General features: G+C 46.3%; 1 protein-coding gene across 1 annotated transcript; it reads right to left on the bottom strand.

Moving 5' to 3' along the window:
• Positions 1 to 6,431: 6,431 nt before the first annotated feature.
• On the bottom strand, positions 6,432 to 11,415 carry LOC309970890 (zinc finger protein 280A-like; the record flags this gene model as incomplete). Its single annotated transcript, XM_082853588.1, has 2 exons — positions 11,323 to 11,415; positions 6,432 to 8,184 (listed from the first exon to the last, which is right to left on the bottom strand). Exon 2 carries the CDS (start codon positions 8,118 to 8,120, stop codon positions 6,432 to 6,434), a length of 1,689 nt encoding a protein of 562 aa, XP_082709714.1. The 5' UTR covers positions 8,121 to 8,184; positions 11,323 to 11,415.
• Positions 11,416 to 21,033: the final 9,618 nt, after the last annotated feature.

Raw genomic sequence — 21,033 nt, 5'->3', positions numbered from 1 at the left:
GCCCTAGCCGGTCCTGCCCTGAGCATGTTTGCCAGGCGTCTCACACTGAACCAGAGAACAGAATCGCGAACGAGCCTCCTCCTCCCACCTCCCCTCTCTCAGTAAAAACCACCTCATCCGCCACCTGCCCAAACCGAAAGGCTGGACCGCGGGCGCCCAGGGGGGCTCCCACAGGGGCCCAGGCGCAGCGGCAGGGGAGAAGCCACCAGATCGATTTGTTTTTTGGTTTTTTTTTTTAGCTGCGCCCTCCTGACAGCGCTTGGACCCACGGCTCTCCAGAACCCCGCCCGGCCTGCGTCACAGAACTGCCCTGACCTTGTTTTGTGCTGTAACGTATTAGGAGACCTCGGCGGGGGCCGGGGGCCTGATACGCCCGTCCCCCGAGGCCAGCTCGGCCCACCCCTGGGGGAGGGAGGCTGACGGAGAGCGGCGCCCGCCCAGATTGGGGAAGGGAGAGGGTGAAAGGGATGTCAGGGCCTGGGCCTCACCCTCCCTCCTGAGGGCCCGCGGCCCCACACAGGCCGCCAGGGCCGTGCCAGGCCCGGCGCTCGTGAGGACCCGAGAAACCCTCCCCTCGGCCCTCAGGGACCGCTCCGGCCGCGCCACGGTCCCCGTCGACGGCGGGGCCAGAAAGTCCGGCGGCTCACCGGCCCCGAGGCGCTCCCCTGGCGAAGCCTGAGGCGACTACGCCTCCTCAGGCCCCCGGCGCCGCAGACGCCGCCAACGCCCACGCCCCAGCTCGCGCGCCCGCTGTCACCTGTGATTGGCTGCCAGGTGCCGGCGCGAGGTCGGGCGCTGTGGTCTGATTGGCAGCGAGTCCGGGTGGGCGCATGCGCGCTCTCTAGCGCCCCGGCAGTTGCAACCGTTGGGAGCGGGGTCAGGCTGAACCTGTGTCTCAAAGGTCTTGGGCTGGCAAGACGCCAGAGTTCGCCAGGGCTCAGGGTAAAGAGCGGGCTCCCAGTTCCTCAGGGGAGTCCAGCTCTTGCAATCCTCAGGTGTGATCCCTCTTCCATAAAAGCACTATCTGCCGGCCCCTTTCTTAAGGAACTTTGCAACTGGGTGTTGAAGCCCGTCTTCTTGGACTTGCATTTGGGGCCAATCCAGTGCAGCCTGCCTCCTGTTTTTGTACAGCCTGCAGCGAGCTAAAAAAAGAGCTTTACAATAAAAAAAAATTCTTTTTATTTTAGAGCTTTACATTTTTTAATGGCTGGGGAAAACCACAAAGAGAATATTATTTTGTGACAAGTGAAAATTATATGAAATTCAATTATCAGAGTCCTTAAAGTTGGAACAGGGTCTTGCTTGTTCCTTTAGCTATCATCTATGGCTGCAAAGTAGATTAATTGCCAGAGATCATATTCGCAAGCCTAAAGTATTATTTGGTCCTTTACAGAATCTTTTTTTTTAAAAATTAATTTATTTATGGCTGTATTGGGTCTTCGTTTCTGTGCGAGGGCTTTCTCTAGTTGTGGCAAGCGGAGGCCACTCTTCATCGCGGTGCGCGGGCCTCTCACTATCGCGGCCTCTCTTGTTGCGGAGCACAGGCTCCAGACGCGCAGGCTCAGTAATGGTGGCTCACGGGCCCAGTTGCTCCGCGGCATATGGGATCTTCCCAGACCAGGGCTCGCACCCGTGTCCACTGCATTGGCAGGCAGATTCTCAACCACTGTGCCACCAGGGAAGCCCCTACAGAATCTTTTTTAAGTGCCCTGTTTTGCTGGAATCTCCTAGTAATCGTTTGAAAAAAAAAAAGTTTTTGGTTTAATCTATAATGCTATTTTCTTCTCTATTATATTCATTTTCCATTCTTTATTATTTCCTTCCTTCTTATTACTATAGGTTTGTTCTGTTGCTCTCCTTTACAACTTTTTGAGATAAATGCCTAACTCATTTATTTGTAACTGATTTTTCTTGTATGTAATGCTATAAATTTACCTTAATTTACTAAAATACAGATTTAACTGTGTCCCACAATTTTTGCTTAATAATGTGTTCATTATCATTCACTTCCAAGTATATCCTAATTTCCATGTATATCCTAATATCCTAATATTCTCTTCTTAAAACAAGGGTTATGTATTATATACTAATATATTTATTTTCCAAATCTATGGGATTTTAAAAGCTGTTTCTTTATGAATTTCTCATTTTGTTGCATTATGGTCAGATCACACAGTTTAAATATTATTGATCCTTTGAAGATTTCCATTCAGTGAAGTATACCATAGTCAAAATGAAGAGGATGTAGTGTAGAGAAAATATTTGCAATGTCTAAAATGTGTATATGTGAAATGACCTCCTTTAGGCCTCACAATTACTCCAATACCTTTCAGTAAGCTACCATCAACTAAGCTCCAGGCTTTATTCAAATTTCACTAGTTTTCCCACAAATGTCCTTTTTCTGTTCCAGATTGCCATATAGGATACCGAATCACATTTAATTGTAGCACCTCCTTAGCTTACTCTGGTCTATGGCAGTTTCTTAAACTTTCCTTGCTTTTCATCACTTTTGACAATTTTCAGGAATCCTTAAGTGTCGGGTATTTTGCCAAATGACTCTCGGTTTGAGTTTGATGTGTTTCTCCCGGTTACACGGGTTTATAGGTTTTTAGAACTATACCGCAGAGGTGAGGTATCCTTCTCATCACTTCCCATCAGGAATACATACTATCAATATGACTTACCACTAGTTTCTCCACTGTAAAGTTACTTTTCTCCCCCAGCCATATTCTATTCATTGGAAACAAGTCACTAAATCCAAACTACACTTAGGGAGGGGCAAGGAAGCTCATTGAGGGGAAACATCTATGAGAAACACAAATTATCAAGTACACAAATTAATTGGAACTCATTTGTAAGGAAGATCTGTTTCTTCTAGCTTTACCTTTTAATTTTAAATTAATCAAATTGAATAAAATTAAAAATTTAATATCTCAGTCTACACACTAGCTACATTTCACCAGCTCCGTAGTCACATGTGGCATATTGGACAGAGCAGATACAGAACATTTCCATCTGAAATTTCCAGTGGTTAGGACTCCACACTTCCACTGCAGGAAGTACAGATTCGATCCCTGGTCAGGGAGCTAAGATCCCACAAGCCTCGCAGCATGGCCAAAAAGAAAATTCTACAAGATGAATACTCCAACCAAAAAATGGGCAAATGATATGAACAGGTCACCTCACAGAAGAGAAAAATACACATTTATACATGTGAAAAGCTGATCATCCTTATTAGGAAATAAATGTTACATTACATTTTAGGAAATAAATGTAACAATAACATTAAAAAAAATTCCATCACTGCAGAAACTTCTGTGGACAGCACTGACTTAGATCATTCTTCTTTTAAAACATAATGCACTTAAACATATGAATTTCTTCTAAGAACTGCTTTAGCTCTGTCCCATAAATTTTGCTGTTTTCAATATCATTCAATTCAAATATTTTCATTTTTTCCATAGCGATTTCTCATAGGAGCTACAAGTTATTTCGAATCAGAACCAGGACTAGGGTGAGCCTCAGACCACAACATTAAAGAGGCTTGTGAAACACAGGCATGGCACGTTTGCGCTTTGGGCTCCTGGCAACACTTACTCTGGCCCCAGCCCTGTTTGCTTCATTATATTGCTTCATTTCAAAATTTTGGGGTTTTTTTCCTTAATTATCTTTCTGGTTGGTTTTTTTGTTTGTTGTTTTGTTTTGGTTTTGGCCATGCCTCAAGACTTGTGGGATCTTAGTTCCCTGACCAGGGATTGAACCCTAGCCCTCAGCAGTGAAAGTGCCAAGTCCTAACCACTGGACTGCCAGGAATTCCCATATCTTTCTGTTATTGATTTGCAGCTCAATCTTCCTGCAATCAGTGGGTAGTTACAAAAAGCCCTATAACTCATGTCACAATTGATGAACTACAGTACACGATGAACTACAGTGTCTTGAGAACAAGATAAGAATGTTCACTATAACCACTGCAGTACAACAAAACACCTGGAATAGCCAAGATAATTTCAACACCAAAGCTGGAGAACTTAAACTCCCAGATATCTGTGTTAGGGTTCTCCAGAGAAATGCAACCAATAGGATATATACATGAGGAGGTATGTTATGGGAATTGGCTTATGTTAAGTCCCACCATATGCTGCCTGCAAACTGGAGAACCAGGAAAGCCAGTGATATAACTCAGTCCCAATCTGAAAGCCCAAGAACCAGGAGCCTTGATGTCCAAAGGAGAAATGGATGTCCCTTCCTTCCCCTTTGTTCTCTTAGCAATGAACCCACATCCCATCTTAGGGATCATCCACATTCTCCTGGATGATGCCAACCCACATTGCTGAGGATTTATATTTTTACTCATTCTACTGATTCAAATGCTAATCTCTCCTGAAAACACCTCACAGATATACCCAGAAATAATGTTTCACTAGCTATCTGAGCATCCCTTAGCCCAATCAAGTCGATAAAAAAAATTAACCATCACACAAACTTAGGCAGAACCCCAGTAATTAAGAGCTATAATAATTGTGGCATTAGCACAAGACTACAGCACTGGACAAATGGAATGGAGTCCAGAAATACATATACGGCCATCTCCCTGATTTACACAGAGCTTCCACCGCAATACAGTGGCATGGTCTTTTTAGTAAATGGTGGTTGATTTGAATACACATATGAAAAAACTAACGTTGATACTTTGATTTATCACACCATAAATAAAAAAAAAATACATTTGAGCTAGATCAGACCTAACTGTGAAAAGCTATACCGTAAAATTTCCAGAAGAAAACATGAGAGGAATATGTCCTTGGCAGACAATTTCTTAAACAGAACATTCCATGAAGCACCACTTTTTGTACATATGTACACCCATGAAATCACCATCGAGGCCAAAATAAGGGACGTTTTCAGGGTCCCAGAAGTTCCCTAATGCCCTTCCCAGTTGACAGTCTATAGTTTTGTTTTGTTTTTTAAGAGGAGGAGCAAGACTTGAATAGGCACTTAATAAAAGAGAGTAATATTCGAGTGGACAATAAGCATGTGAAAAAAATTCTCAAAATCATTACTCATCAGGGAAATGCAGATGAAACTACAATGCGATACCACTACAACGTCAAGAGAATAGCACTAATTGTTCCTGAACAAAACTTGAGTCTGCTAGCCCGAGCACAGTAAAGCAAATCTACTAACACCATGTTGTGATGAAGGAAAGTACTGTGTTTATTGCAAGCCATCCAAAATGGGACCAAGCAAGAACAGGCAGCTCATGCTCAAAAGACCCAAACTCTGGGATGGCTTTCAGGGAAGGGTTTTTAAATACAACGTGAGGGAGAGGGTGGCAGGGTGTGTGATCGGCTCATGCACAATTATTATGACCATTGGTTGGTGGTGAGGTAACCAAGGTTGTATTTCAGGAGTCAACATCATCAACCTTCTGGTTCCAGCTGGTCTGGGGTCTACATGCTGGTGGGCAGCATACAGTTAACTTCTTCTGTCTTCTGGGGGTTTTAGTTTCTGCAAAACAACTCAAGGATATGGCTCAGGATATTATCTGTAGCCCCTGAGGAGAAATTAAAGATCCTTGACTTTGTTTTATGGCTAAACTATTACTGTTTTGTCTTGCTTGCTTGATTGTTTTCTTTTGTTTCTGCATTTTCTCACTTCTCTAGTTAAATTCGCTCTTTGGAACATGGGGAAGGCCTAGGACCTAAAGCTTTTCTACAAATAAGAGGCAGGGACATGGGGGTGGGGGGGTCTGTCCCTGGGAAGGCCCTGCAGGGTCCTGCTCAGTTATATACTGAAAAGGACTGACAGTACCAAGTGTTGGAGCTGTAGAAATGGAATTCACAGTACTGTTGGTGGAAATACACATTGTTTCAATCACTTTGAAAAAGTGTTTGGCCAGAAAGCTAAATCTATGCAGTTTCAGAACTTCTCATATCTATATTTAGATGTATAGATATAGATATCCTAAAGAAATTACTATGAAAGACAGACACACGCTCATAGCAGCTTTATGCAAAATAGCAAAATTATGAGCCTCAAAGTTCAGGAACAATAAAATGGATACATAAACTGTGCCATATTCATTCAAGGGACTTCTACTCGGCAATGAAAAAGAATGTGCCACAGCGACACACAACAAGAATGTATCTCACTTATTTTAAAGAAAACAAAGACCAGACCAAAAAGAATCTATTGTGTGATTCTATTTACTTAAAATTTAGAAACAGGAAAACTAATCCCTGGTCGTTGAAGTCAGAAAAGTGGTTACTTTGGGAAGGAGAGGGTGGCTGGGAAGGAGCATGGAGACTTCGGAGTTACTTGACAGTGGAGAGATGAAGCAGGTACAACCTCAGTCACTGTAAAGCCAGACAGGCGCTGACACTGCTTGCTGGCATCTACGAGCCACTACGTACAGCTGGCCTAGCCTCAATTCAGCTTTTTGGGATTTCTGGAGGTGGGTAATAATTTTTAGCCAGAACCCCTGCTGCAATACGTCTGGAATATCTCGTGTTCATAGCCATCCTCTTGGTAGTTTTTTCAGGTGACACTCGGGATTCAGTGCTGGTCACAATCATGGATGCTGCCTCTCTTGGTCCTGGTTGAACTGAAGTTTGGATCTTGACCTCTGTTTCAGGAGGCAGCCCTTCCAGTTGCTCTGGTTTTTTAAATGGTTGATGATTCTTGGTTTGGTGCTCCATTTTCTCCTTCAAAGTCAAAAACTGTAGCCGGCACTTGGAACATTGAAAGACCCTCTTGTTCCAGTGCCTCCAAGCATGATTTACGTAGGATGTCGTCACTTTGAAAATTTTGAGGCAAAACAGACAAAGCAAACTGTTTGTGTTTTCATGCCACGTTCTGAAATGTGCTTCCACATCAGCAAAGGCTGACGATCTGTAATTGCAAACCTGGCACACATAGGGCATTTCGCCAGGTTTATGATTGACCTTCATGTGCTGTAAGAGAACCTGATCTGTTTCGAAGGACAATTCACAGATTTTACAGACCACAGAGGGCTCCTGGGAAGTGTGGACACTTTCAATGTGACACTGCAGCTGGAAGGGGGTGGGAAACTGGCGGTGGCAGTGCCGGCAGGTGGTGTGGATTTCCCAGCCGTCATCCCTCTGCTTCTCAAATTCCAAATGGTTCTTCACGTGGGTCATAAACTTGATATTTTTGAGGACTTTCAAGCAGCTGAGGCATTTGAAGGCTGCGTGGGTCTTCCATTCTGGGTGCCTGTCTCCTGGATGCCGTCCGTAGTAAAAATCATCAAGTAACATGATCAGATTTCCTTTCTTGGGATCAACAGTCTTGTTTTGAGTTGCTAGACTCGAATAGTCTGTTTTTGCCAGCCTTTCCAAGCTACGTGCTCCCTCTGGATCCATAACATGGTAACGTGCCTGGTTATATGCATGAGCCCGTGGAAATGATGCCCCATTGTGAACATGGCTTGACGAGGTCGGGACACCTTCTGGGGTCATACTCGTGTTCTTTGTAGGAAGGATACCTGGAGAGGCCACAGCTAAGGCCTGTCCCCCTGGGATTCCATGGCTGACTTTAGGTCTTTTGGGATTCCCACTGTATATATCCATATCTGAAGTGGGACGTCGCTTTGAATCACGAGGACTTTTATCCTTGCCTCCTACCGAGAATGCAGCTCCAGGTAGACAATGAGGCCATGGAGAGAGCAACTCTGAGGAATTGTGAAGCACGACTTGCAGAGAGCTCATTTTATAATCAGGTTTAGACGAAGGCTCAAAAATAATAGGACTATCTGCGTCTCCCCATTCAGATTGAAAAGCCGGTGAAATGGCTGCTGCCTTTGACATCGGGGTCCTGCAATTTGAAGGCTGCAATGTGTAAGTCGTATCTTGACTCACGTGACCCTTCTTTCTTGTTGAGGATGAGTCCCTGGTCACTCTGTTCAAAATGTTAGAAATGACCGGCTTTGAATTTGAAATCACTCTGACAAAGAGGGTTTCAGCATCTTCATTGACATGCTCCACTCCAACAAAGATCACCTCAGCACTGTCATCGTCCTCGTCTCTGGGTCTGGACCCTCCCATCTTCTTCTCTGGTCGTTCTGGTGCTTGTGCTTCCTCACACAGAAAGGCGTGTGCCATTTTACAACCGCTTTTTGCTTGAAGTGGTCCCTTCTTCTACTGCTTTCTTTTGGCAAACTCCCACCTAAAGGCAACCACATGACACGGTCAGTACAGTTGTCCCCCCAGATCCGAGTTTTCGCTCTCTGGGGTTTCAGTGAACTCTCGGTTGTTAACTGAAAATATTAAATGGAAAATTCCAGAAATAAATAACTCATAAGTTTTAAATTGCACACCATTCTGAGGAGTGTGATGGGAGTCTCGCACCGTCCTGCTTCCTCCCACCTGGGACACTCGGTTATCAGATTGTCAAGGTATCACAGTGCTCGTGTCCAAGTCATGCTTATTTTACTTAATAATGGCCCCAAAGCACAAGCAGAGTGATGCTGGCAATTCAAATATGACAGAGAGAATCCATAAAATGCTACCTTTAGGTAAAAAGGCAAAAGTTCTCAGTTTGATTAAAAAAAAAGAAGAAAAAATTGTACGCTGATGTTGCTAAGGTCTATGGTAAGAATGAATCTTCTATCTGTGAAATTGTGAAGAAGGAAACGAATCTATGCTCGTTTTGCTGTCACATTTCAAACTGCAAAAGTTATGGCCTCAGTGCATGGTAAGTGCTTAGCTGAGATGGAAGAAACATCAAATTAGTACAATAATATTTTTGACACAGAGACCACATTCACAAAACTTCTATAACAGTGTATTGTTATAATTGTTCTATTTTATTCTTAGTTACTGTTGTCAATCTCTTACTGTGCTTTTTTTTTTTTTTTTTTTTTTTTTTGCGGTACGCGGGCCTCTCACTGCTGTGGCCTCTCCGGTGCGGAGCACAGGCTCCGGACACGCAGGCTCAGTGGCCATGGCTCACGAGCCCAGCCGCTCGGCGGCACGTGGGATCCTCCCGGACCGGGGCACGAACCCGTGTCCCCTGCATCGGCAGGTGGACTCCCAACCACCGAGCCACCAGGAAAGCCCTCTTACTGTGCTTTTATAAATTAAACTGCATCGTAGGTACGTTTGCATAGGAAAAAACATTGTGTATATAGGGTTTGATACTATCCATGGTAGCAGACGTCCACTGAGGGTCTTGGAACGCATCCCCCCCTCCCCATCGTGGATAAGGGGGGACTATTGTATTTATTTCAAAAGACAAAATTGGTGCCTTATTTAATCATCAGCTGAAACATTGAGATAACTATTAACACCCTTATTTTATACGTGAGGAAACAGGCTCAAACCCAGTTAAGTAACATGATAATTTTAAACTTACCTCTCTGGCCCCCAGCCCCCACTTTTGCCTTATCTCCCCAGGGCGGCCCCAATGCTCCCATTAAACTCTGCAGGAGAGAGCTGGTATGCACCCTTTTGCTTATAGATCTCCAATCTCACTCAGAAATGCCAACCAACATGAAAGGTCCAAAAGAGCCCTAGGCTATCGCCCGGGATGCCCCTCCCTCCCTCCACTCTGTGAGTCTGGAAGGCACCAGATCCTGTACACCAATCAAAAAAAATTTTTTATTTTGGTTGCACTGCGTGGCATGCCGGATCTTAGTTCACCGACCTGGGATGGAACCCTCGTCTCCTGCAGTGGAAGTCTTAACCATTGGACCGTCAGAGAAGGCCTCGGATCAAATTTTTTTTTTTAATTCCAGAAAGATCTTAAAAGCAAAACTTGAAGTTGCCTTGTGCTGGCAACTATATATATAGCATTACACTGTACTTAGAACTATTTACACAGCATCAACATTGTATTAGGTATTATAATGAATCCAGAGATGATTTAAAGCATATGGGAGGATCTACTCAGTTTATATGCAAATACTACACCATTTTATATAAGGGACTCGGGCATCCATGGCTTTTGGTATCTTCGGGGTGGGGAGTCCTGGATCCAATCTCCCACGGATACCGAGGAAGGACGGTACTTTCTCAGGACTTCTGTTGCTCCCCCTGCTTTGGATGCTCTTTCTCAGGTACCCTCATCCCAGCTCCTGACCTGCTTCAGGTCCACAGCTTCTCTGCAAGACTTCCCTGACCACACTTTCAAAAATCACAACCTCCCCCAACTCACATGCTATATTCAACTCCGAAGCTATTTTTCAACAGCGTTTATCACCTGCCTAACACACAAGTATAAAATACATCTTGCTTCTTTTGTCTCCACCCACTAGACTATGAGCTACACACACGAGGGCAGGGAGTTGTGTTTTGTTCACTGCTGTATTCTTTGTTTCTAGAGCAACATCTGGCATGCTGTCAATGCTACATGTTTGCTACATAAATATAAAGTAACTGTTAGTAAAATGATCATTTACCTGTACAACAGGCCCGAACCCACTAATTCCAGGCTCCCCAAGCACTTACACTTGATCTTAGCCAAAAGGCTGAGAAGTGATTTTCCAAGCATTTAATTAAATCCAAATCCTAATGATTTAACAGCATCATACAAGGGAGGAAATCAGCCTGTATGTAGTTGGGTGTGGGGAGGGGTGACTATTGAAATAAAAGTTTTGTAACGTAGTTCTCTCCCTACAATAGATTTGCTGATAGCTTCCATGCCATTAACACATTCATTGACACTAAGGGACATTCTAGTGTTGACATTTGACCATTTCTGTTATCTTGCATTTCATCAGTAGCACTTTATAAGTTTGTTTGGCTGTATATATATATATTTTATAGTGGTATCAGAAATAATGTATGTTACAGCTGATGGCATCTTAGATTCAATGAAAAATTCTATTTCTTTTCATAAGCTGAATCCAGCCTACTAAATTGACTTCACAAGTCACTAATGGGATGCTAGCTGCATTCTATAGGCAAATGGTTTAAACAGCGATTGGCAAATTGGCTTGCCCCCTGTTTTTGTTTTTTTATTGCCCAGCCACCAAGCTAAGAATGTTTTTTATATTTTTTAAGGTTTTTTTTTTTAACTTTTAAGAATATATTTAATTTTTTTTTAATTTGGGGGAAAAAAAACAAAGGAATATTTTGTGACATGTGAAAATTACATGATATTCAAATTTTCAGTGTTACTGGAACACAGCCACGACCACTTGCTGTTGCTGGAGGCTGTTTTGCACTACTAGGGCAGAGTCAAGCCACTGCAAGAGACCACATGGCCCTTAATGCCTAGTTACTATCTAGCCCTTTACAGAGAAAGTTTGCAGACTCATGGCTTCAGAGAACAAAATGGAGCATACCAAACTCTGTAGCTCACCAGCTCCTGAAGTCCAGATGATTCAGTGAACTCTGAGCCCGAGCGAAGGGTGAAGCTGGAACGTCCTGGTCTCCATATCCAGGAGAGATTTCTCTCAAGTTCACCAGGGCTACTTCCTGAGTCCTCTGTCCGTGGAACTCCTACCTGGCTCTCCTCAGTGAAGCTGAATCAGAAGATTCCATGCCTTTTAAAGCCCATTATAATCCAATCCCTAGCATCCAAACAGGGCTCCAATCACGTTCCTGAACCAGTTTATCCTGATTGGATATTCAGCTAGAAACCTTTCACCCAAATTGCCAGTGAAAGGAAAGAATGTGGGTGGGGCTTCAGGGCCAGGCCCAGAAGCTGCCTTCCTGGTCCCCATGGCAGGAGTCCCCACTCCTCTCTCTGGCGTCCACAGGCTCACCACCTCATCTCTAATTTACCTGCATTTTAAGCTATTGGGGGTCAGCAGGGGCAGGGGAATGTGGTCCACACAGATATTCCAACAGAACCCAGGCTGAGGTCAGGAACCTGAAAGGACAGAGGTCCTTTTCCAACGGCAGAAAATTCTCCATCTGCAGAGAGCAAAACCCTGCTCTCCTCCTGTCCCTGGGGGATCCAGGGCGCAGGGCTCACTCCCAAGTGGTCTGCACTTGAAGACTCAGCACCCATGGGACTCCCGGGGTCCTCACTGTAGGTCTTCAGGCTGAAGCCCAGGAGCTTTTTCTAAGCAGGGGCTCATTCTTTCTTAAACCAGTTCCAGGGGTGACAGCTCATACCCTGGTCTCCCTCTCTCTCCCCTCCTCCCTCCCTCCTCCTCCTTCACTCTCCCTTCCCTCCTCACCACCTAGATTATATCTGAAACTTTCCCTCCCACTGCCTTTACAGCCCTCTGCATACAGATTCTTGGAGATAGGGAGGGCTTCTAACAACTCCTCACTGGCAAGAATTATTTGTATTTCCTCTCCTAATGCAACAGAGTCACTGAATAGAACAAAAATGAAGTTCACTAAAGAAAGCATACTAAAGTGCCATAACCTGATATAACATCAAAAATACCTTTCTGGGACTTCCCTGGCCGTCCAGTGGTTAAGACCTCGTGCTTCCACTGCAGGGGGTGAGTGTTTGATCCCTGGTTGGGGAACTAAGATCCCACATGTCAGGCAGAGCAGCAAAACAAACAAACAAAAACCTTTCTTGGGCTTTTCTGGTGGCGCAGAGGTTGAGAGTCTGCCTGCCGATGTAGGGGACACGGGTTCGTGCCCCGGTCCGGGAGGATCCCACATGCCGCGGAGCGGCTGGTCCCGCGAGCCATGGCTGCTGAGCCTGTGCGTCCGGAGCCTGTGCTCCGCAACGGGAGAGGCCACAACAGTGAGAGGCCCGCGTACCACACAAAAAACAAAACAAAAGAAAAAAAACCTTTCTTATCAAATCAACATGCTATACACCTTAAATTCACACCATATGTGTCAATTATATCTCTCTGAAGCTGGAAAAATAAGTATAAATGATCTGACCATTAGAAAGAGCTCATTTTATACTTTTTCAAACGGATGGTGGTGAGTATCAAAACCCTATGCTATTTACATTCTTTTGGATACGTTTAAAAGCATGATAGTAACAGTTTTATTTCCTTTTTTTTTGGCCACGCTGTGCAGCTTCCTGTAGGATCTTATTTCCCTGACCAGGGATTGAACCCCGGCCCTTGGCAGTGAAATCGCCACCAGTTTTATTTACTTAAAGGGCCTATTTTTATTATACGCCAGAAGCTACATCCTTTGCAGTGTTTACACTTATGATGAAAACATTTTTTTTTTTTTTTTTTTGCGGTACTCGGGCCTCTCACTGCTGTGGCCTCTCCGGTGCGGAGCACAGGCTCCGGACGCGCAGGCTCAGCGGCCATGGCTCACGGGCCCAGCCGCTCCGCGGCATGTGGGATCTTCCCGGACCGGGGCACGAACCCGTGTCCCCTGCATCGGCAGGCGGACTCCCAACCACTGCGCAACCAGGGAAGCCTTGATGAAAACATTTTTGATGTCAACTTTAAAATGTTTGCAAAAACTTAGGGGAAAAGAAGGAAAACTTTGACTATTTGATACGTTTATAAAGATTGCTCAACTCTCAGAATCACCTGGGACATTGTGAAATATACAGATTCCAGGGCTGCATCTCACACCTGGGAAACTCAAATTACCAGGGCAGGGGCCTGAGAATCTGAATGTTCAATGTTTGCCCCATTTGATTCTGAAGTGAGGGGTGGCCCAAGGTGGAAAATCCTCCAATACTTTGGGAAACACTGATCTCTCCTATGATTAAAATACCCACGAGTCCACTCCTTCAAGGGAGCCTGAGGATGGGTTGAGGGTCAGGAATTCATTTCTCTTTCATTTGACACACTGAGCACCTGCCTTGGGATGAGCATTTTATTGGTGACTCAACAAACCAATCAGGGACTTACATGGTGGCCCAGTGGTTAAGACTCCACACTCCGAATGCAGGGGGCCCGGGTTCGATCCCTGGTCAGGCAACTAGATCCCGCATGCCGAAACTAAAAAATAAAATAAAATCAGAAACATCCCACATGCTGCAACTAAGACCCGGCACAGCCAAGTAAATGAATGAATGAATGAATGAATATTAGAAAAATATAAAAAATAAACCAATCAGAGGCTGGAGCTTGAGCTGGGTGCCTCCCCCTCCCCGTCAGAGATTCTAGGACCCCCACCTGGGATATGTAAGCAAAGCCCAGAGATCAGGAGTCAGTTCGGGCTGCACTTTTGAATCACCTGGATTGTGCTTCTTAACCCTCAGTGAATCTAAGGAATCACCTACACAGTGTTGTGAAAATGCACATTGTGGTCCAGCAGTTCTGGGTAGAGCCTAAGAGTCTGAGTTTCTCACAAGCTCCAGGTGATGCCCAGGCCACTTGGCCAAGGACCAAATATTAACCAGTAAATACTAGGGAGCTATTGAAAAGTACTTATGTCCTGGTTGATTCTGCCCATCTTACTCCAAACCAACAGAATCAGTATCTTCAGAAATGGGACCAGGGAGTCTGTATTATTAAAGGTCCCAGGTCTTTCTAAGGAGCAGGTGGGGTACAAATCCCCTGCTTCAGATGATGACAGCATCTGTGCAGCATTCACCAGGTGAATCACCCCTACCATCGCCCCCTGTTTTGGGCTTCATTGTGTCCTGCAAAATTCATATGTTGAAGTCCTAACCCCCAGCACTTCAGAATGTAACCGTATTTGGAGATAATACTCTTAAAGAGGTGATTAAGTTAAAATGAGGTTATTAGGGTGGCCCCTAATCCGATCTGATGGCTCTCTGTATAAAAAGAGGGAGGGGAATTCCCTGGCGGTCCAGTGGTTAGGGCTCCGTGCTTTCACTGCCGAGGACCTGGGTTCAATCCCTGGTTGGGGGACTGAGATCCCAGAAGCCACGCAGCGTGGCAAAAAGGGAATTGGGACACACAAGACATCAGGGATGCTTGGACATAGAGGAACACAGGGACACAACAAGAACACTCTCTCCATCTGCACGCCAAGGAGAGAGGCCTCAGGAGAAGCCACCCTGCCAACACCTTGATCTTGGACTTCTAGCCTCCAGAACTGGGAGAAAATAATTTCCTGTTGTTTAAGCTCTCCCCCACCCCCAGTCTGTGGTATTTGTTATGGCCGCCCTAGCACTCGTACACACTCTTTAGATCAGGAGCCCATGGAGAGGGCTCACCTCAGGTATAGGTAGGGGGTATGCAGGTGATAGCTCAGCTCGCAGGTGACTGCCGGCCATCAACAAATGCCCAACCACCCTGATTTTCCAGGAAGCAGTCTGTTCCTCTTGTGGATTCCTTCCTGGACCACTGCTGCTAGGGGCCCCACTCAATTCTCTTTCTGGCCCCAACTCTTTTACTTCTCACTCTAGACTGTGATGGACAGAACCTTGAGGACAGAGCGAGTCCCATTCTCATACCTTCCTGAATGTGAGGGGAAGTATCTGTTTTGGCCAAGAAAAGGAAGAAAAACAAACCACAGCTGTAGAACAGAATACTCTGGGACATCCCTGGCGGTCCAGTGGTTAAGACTCCACGCTTCCACAGCAGGGGACGTGGGTTCGATCCCTGGTCTGGGAACTAAGATCCCACGTGCTGCACGGCGGGGCAGAAAAAAAAAAAAAGGAAATGACCTGTTCTAACCTTTCCTTCCATGGACAGCCCCATGGCCAAGTCCAGCCCAGGCCCAGTGCCGTGGAGACAGCTCCCTGGGACTTGTGGTCATGATAGTGGAGTGATATGTGGTCAGCCTGATTATCTACCAACAGGGCTGGGCATCTCACACCATCTTAGAACTTTGTACCCAGGAGGAGATCAGGCCCTCAGGACCACAGGCTGTCCTCCTGACATGCAGACCAGAGCTGTGTGAAAAGTGGACTCTACTTTACAATGTGGCCCAGGAAGCACACCTGTTCCTGAGGATGCTAATCCAGATGGCCAGCCTCTACCCCTTCCTCCGCCTCCATGGGAGAGCTTGGCTCTACCATTGGCTTACCCAAAGCAAGGTGATGTTAATTTCCAGGGCATTCCTGGATGAAAATTTCGGTGGCCCATGCTAGCCACAAAAAGAGTTTAGTGGGAGCCCCCAACTCTAAGGAGTACCCCTAAGGAAGGGGACTTGGTCACAGAAAAGTGCTCTGATGGGCAAGGGGAATTAGTTAAAACCTTAGCTCTGCCAGGTTGGCAGAGAACCAGGATTCGGGGGAAATTCTGTCTGTACCACATGGATTAAGGTAAAAACTCCAAATTACAGATGAATCATGCCAAGGAGAAAAATGTCAAGTTACATCTAACGCTGAAATCCTGAAATCAGATGTGATTCTTTTTTTTTTTTTTGACAATTGAGAATGGATTTTGGTCAGCCTTTGAATAAAAATCATGTACAAGTTTTTATTCATTTAAAAACAAAACAAAATAAAACCTGCGGGGATATTAGTGGCATAAAAGCACAGTTAGACAGTGGATCCAGGGATAATGTATTGTCCCTTAGAAACTCCTTTTTTTTGGCCTAGCTCTGTGGCTTGAAGGATCTTAGTTCCCCAACCAGGGATTGAACCCCTGCCCCCTGCAGTGGAAGCTCAAAGTCCTAACCACTGGGCCCCCAGGGAATTCTCAGAAACTACTTTTCAATTAAAAATCATACTTATGCAGAGTTAACAATAAAAGCGAACCACGCAAAAGAGCATTCACCCACTGTACAGCAAGTTTCACTCCTGCCCCAGACCACAGGTATCTGTCTCTGTTCCCAAAATAAACTGTTGTTGAGAATTTCTCAAGTGTCCTTCCTTGCATGTCTTCCTCATCCACAAGCACACACCCCTCTTCCCCTGCTTTTATGTAAATGGTGTATATTATTTGCATACTCCGCAAATTTAAGTTGTGTTTTATTAACATAATTTTACTGAGTGACTTTAACTTGGATGGGGAGAAATGGATCAGGGAGTTGGATGATTATCCTCATTTGATTTCAAATGATCAGAAGCAAACAAGAATGCATCTTCTGTGGAGGATGTGAGGGAAGGACCACAAAGGGAGGCATGAGATGCTTCATGAACACAAAGGCATGGGCGTCCCAAATTCAAAGTCGAAGCAACTTACAGATAAATGTCAGAGAGTGCTCTTTGGACGTATCTGTGTTTTCTGGTTGTATGTTTCTACTAGAAAAGATCCCAAGCCTTTTCCAATGGTGGCTTAAAATGCCACTAGGTTCTATCTTTACCCTGAAAACGACTGAGTCACTGCCAGCCAGCAGCCATGTCATGGGAACACTCAGGCAGCCCTCTGGGGAAGTCCACGTGGGGAGGCACTGAGGCCTCCAGCCAAAAGCCAAGGGAGACAGCCGTCCTGGGGGAGGATTCTCCAGCACAAGTCAAGTCTGTCAAGTCTTCAGACGAATAAGCCGATTAAGCCAGTATTTTGAGTCCACCCTCACAAGAGACTCTGAGCCAGAAACACCCAGCTAAGCCACAGTAACTGTGCAACAGGAAACAGTTATTGTTTTAAGCCCCTACGTTTTGGGATCATTTATTTTGTAGCCACATCATTGGCCATATGGGGGGTAAACTCAACCTCCAGCCCCTCTCTCCTCCCTGGAGGTCATCGGGCTGGGACTGATTATTTCAACCCTCTAATCACAGGATTGGCCCCACTGACAACCACCCCCAGCCTTAGGCACTTTCCTGAAGTCACCTCATTAACAAAAGACACCTTGATCATTCTCATCACTTAGGTAATGCCAAAGGTTTTAGGAGGCAGTCAGGTTTCATTTCTGTCCTGAACCGTTTTGGTCCATTTAAGGGATTGCGTGGAAGCACTTCTCTACCTGTCAACTAAAACACTGGGGGAACTGAGCTGGAAGAAAGAAGCAAGTGGAGCTGGATCTTCACCAATGAGTGAAGTGAGGAAAACATGGGTCCATCTCCTCAAAGGAAGATAAGATATTGAATATCCTGTGGACAAGAACAAAGCCATGCAGGTGCCCAACGGGGCCACGAGTGTGGGGAGTATGTAGAGGTCGGACCCCGGGCCCCACCGGGCACTTGTGCTTCTCACACGAACCCCACTCTGGCACTTTTGGGTCCACATGGCACCCACCACTGCATTTCTGCAGTTCAAAGTATCCCACGACACAGACTCAGCGTCTCCAACTCCCCTCCAACTTTGTGTCAGCTGCAGAGTCTAGGCTATTTCTCTCGGAACCTAGTTGCATAAGCCCCTTATTAGTACCTCAGTGTAGTTTTGATTTGCATTTCTCTAATAATTAGTACTGTTGGGCATCTTTTCATGTACCTGTCGGCCATCTGGATGTCTTCTTTGGAGAAATGTCTATTTAGCTCTTCTGCCCATTTTTCAATTGGGTTTCTTTTTGGTTAGTGAATTGTAGGAGCTGTTTGTATATTTGGGAAATTAAGCCCTTGTTGTTCGCATCATTTGCAAATATTTTCTCCCAGTCCGTAGGCTGTCTTTTCATTTTGTTTACGGTTTCCTTTGCTGTGCAAAAGTTTTGCTATGCAGTAACTTTGATTAGGTCCTGTTTGTTTTTGTTTTTCTTTCTATTGCTTTGGGAGACTGACCTAAGAAAACATTGGTACGAGACTTATGTCAGAGAATGTTTTGTGTGGCCTTTTTTTTTTTTGGCCGTGCTGCACAGTTTGCAGGATCTTAGTTCCCAGACCAGGGATGCAATCCAGGCCAAGGCAGTGAAAGCGCCGAGTCCTAATCACTGGACTGCCAGGGAACTCCCATGTCAGGCCTTCTTTTGGTCTTGTTTCTGCCCGTGGCTATTTCCCTGTGTTAGATTGCTCTCTGGCTCTTTCCTATTCAGCTTCACCCCTCTCACATCCTATCCCTCAGCTGCCCTAACCCTCCTGCCTGTCTGACGTGCAGCTGGGGCTGCTCCTGGGTAAATGGTTACTTCCAATCATCCCACCCTATGTGCCATACTCTCCCTGCCTGCTTCCCAACAGCTGCAGACCCCGCTCCCCCTGCCCACACACACACAGGGCCTCCATCCACATGGCCCCCGGGCCCTTGGGCCCCCAGCGGTCACTACCTCCCCATGCCCCATCCTTACGGATGAGCTTCCTCTCCAGCCAAACTTGACTTTGAGAACCTCACTGCATTGATAGCATATGCCTCTTTGAACATGTTCATGACAAAATCTAAATTCTGAACAAAGACTCTTGTAAGATTTCTTTCTCAAGTGTGGTCTCTGGGCCAAAAAAAGTCCCAAGTGCAGGGCACCCTGCTTGAGAAGCAAGAGGCAGTGTTCACTTTTGCTTTTCTTCCTTTACTTGCATCGGGCAGCTAATAATCACCACTGTCCTATATGGGGCCATCCATGACCGGGGAAGTGCCTTCCGTAGGTTAGCCCTGTGGGTGACCTCACTGCAATGTCATGAGGCCAGTGTGGTTATCTGTTTTGCGGCTGAGGAATCTGGCACTGAGATCACATGATCTCTGCCTCTGTCCTTCCTCGTGGAGAACCTGCTCGTCCTGTATACTTTTCCTCATATCCCAGAGGTGCCAGTTCCCGTTCCGGAAAATACGGTCTGTAACTTAGGGATGCTTGGGGATGCTGAGACTGGGTGCGCACTGGGGAAAAGTAAGAGAGATCTTTTTCTGACTCCCTTCTTCCCAGCACACCATCACTTATACAGATTTCTGCATTCTCTCTTCTTTCAGAAATGGCAAAGCATGTCCACAAGCCGAGGGGTCCATTTCTTGTTCTTTCTTACGGGGCATAGGGTAGGAGGCTGGCAGGGGTGGGGCAGAAGAAAAGAGGGTGCCTGCTAGGAGAAGAGGATAGAGAAGGGCCAGTGGCTGTGCGGCAGGATAAGGGATTGCTGACAGTTGGCCACACCAGAGAGGCGGTGGAGGATGGCTCATGGTCAGGGACATGCAGACGAGCCCTGCCCCGGCCTTGGTGTGTGGCCTCCTCCCCAGGTCGTGTGTGGGAAGCCAGGTAAGGCAGCCCAGGGCCACAGGGCGGACCCCACTGTATGACATGTCCCTTTTTTTTTTTTTGTAGATTTATTTATTTACTTATTTTTGGCTGCGTTGGATCTTTGTTGCTGCACACGGAGTCTCTAGTTGCGGCGAGCGGGGGCTGACCTTCGTTGTGGTGTACGGGCTTCTCACTGCAGTGGCTTCTCTGTTTCGGGGCATGGGCTCTAGGCACGCAGGCATCAGTAGCTGTAGCGTGCAGGCTCAGTAGTTGTGGCGCACGGGCTTAGTTGCGCTGCGGCATGCAGGATCTTCCCGGACCAGGGCTCGAACCCGTGTCCCCTGCATTGGTAGGTGGATTCTTAACCATTGCGCCCCCAGGGAAGCTCGTGTCCCTTTCATTTGGATGGGCTGTCTTGGGGGGTCCCACGGGGTGGCTCCACCACACCCCCAAACCAAATCTGACGTTCACCTGCTCTATCCGAGTGCTCCCAAGACCTGGCGTGGGTTTGTTCTCTCTTGGGACCCAGAATCCAGGGCATCAGAGCTGGCTTATCACCTCCTCGACAGGGAAGAAGGGGGGTCTTCCCGGAAGAAGGGCATTCTCACCCTGGTGTGACCTACCTCCGCACAAAACGATGAACTCTTTTCAATGTGGGAAATGAATAGTAAACAAATGTTATTTGTCTATGTGAGCTTACTAGTATTTTGCTAGCAGGAATTAGGATGTTTTTACAGGCCACAACTAACTGAATTCAAGGGGCTGGATGCAGTGGGAAGGCGGGTATGGGCTGGTGAGTCCCAGAGGCTCCAGATGGTCTGTGGGTGGATTATCCTCCCAGGACTCGGGGCCTGACTTTGCACATTGAAGCCCTATCCTGGCACCACCCAGGGCCAGGGATGGAGGCTCTGCATCTGCTGGATCCACTGCGGAGGGTGCTGGAGTCCAGGGCCTGGGTGGAGCTGGCAGCGAGGGTCCCTTGGAAGAATGTTCCCTCCAATGGTGCTCACTATTGGACACTTAGTACATTCCAGGCCCTGAGGACGCACCTTGTGTGCAATGATAGACTGAACAGCCACAGAAGTAAGTGAGGACCTAACAGGTGATCCAGAAACAAGACCAAAGGGAGGGAGAAATGGTGCTGTTAACTCTTGGGGCCGAACCTCGTCCAGCCTAGGCTGCCTGGGCCTCACACATGCTGGCTTCTTACTTAATCACTAACAGGAGA

Source organism: Leucopleurus acutus (assembly GCF_964270905.1).
Source record: "Leucopleurus acutus genome assembly, chromosome: 13".
Classification (NCBI taxonomy): Eukaryota; Metazoa; Chordata; class Mammalia; order Artiodactyla; family Delphinidae; genus Leucopleurus; species Leucopleurus acutus.
The sequence above is the reverse complement of the archived record's forward strand: the minus strand, read 5'-3'. Positions and strand labels throughout refer to the sequence as shown.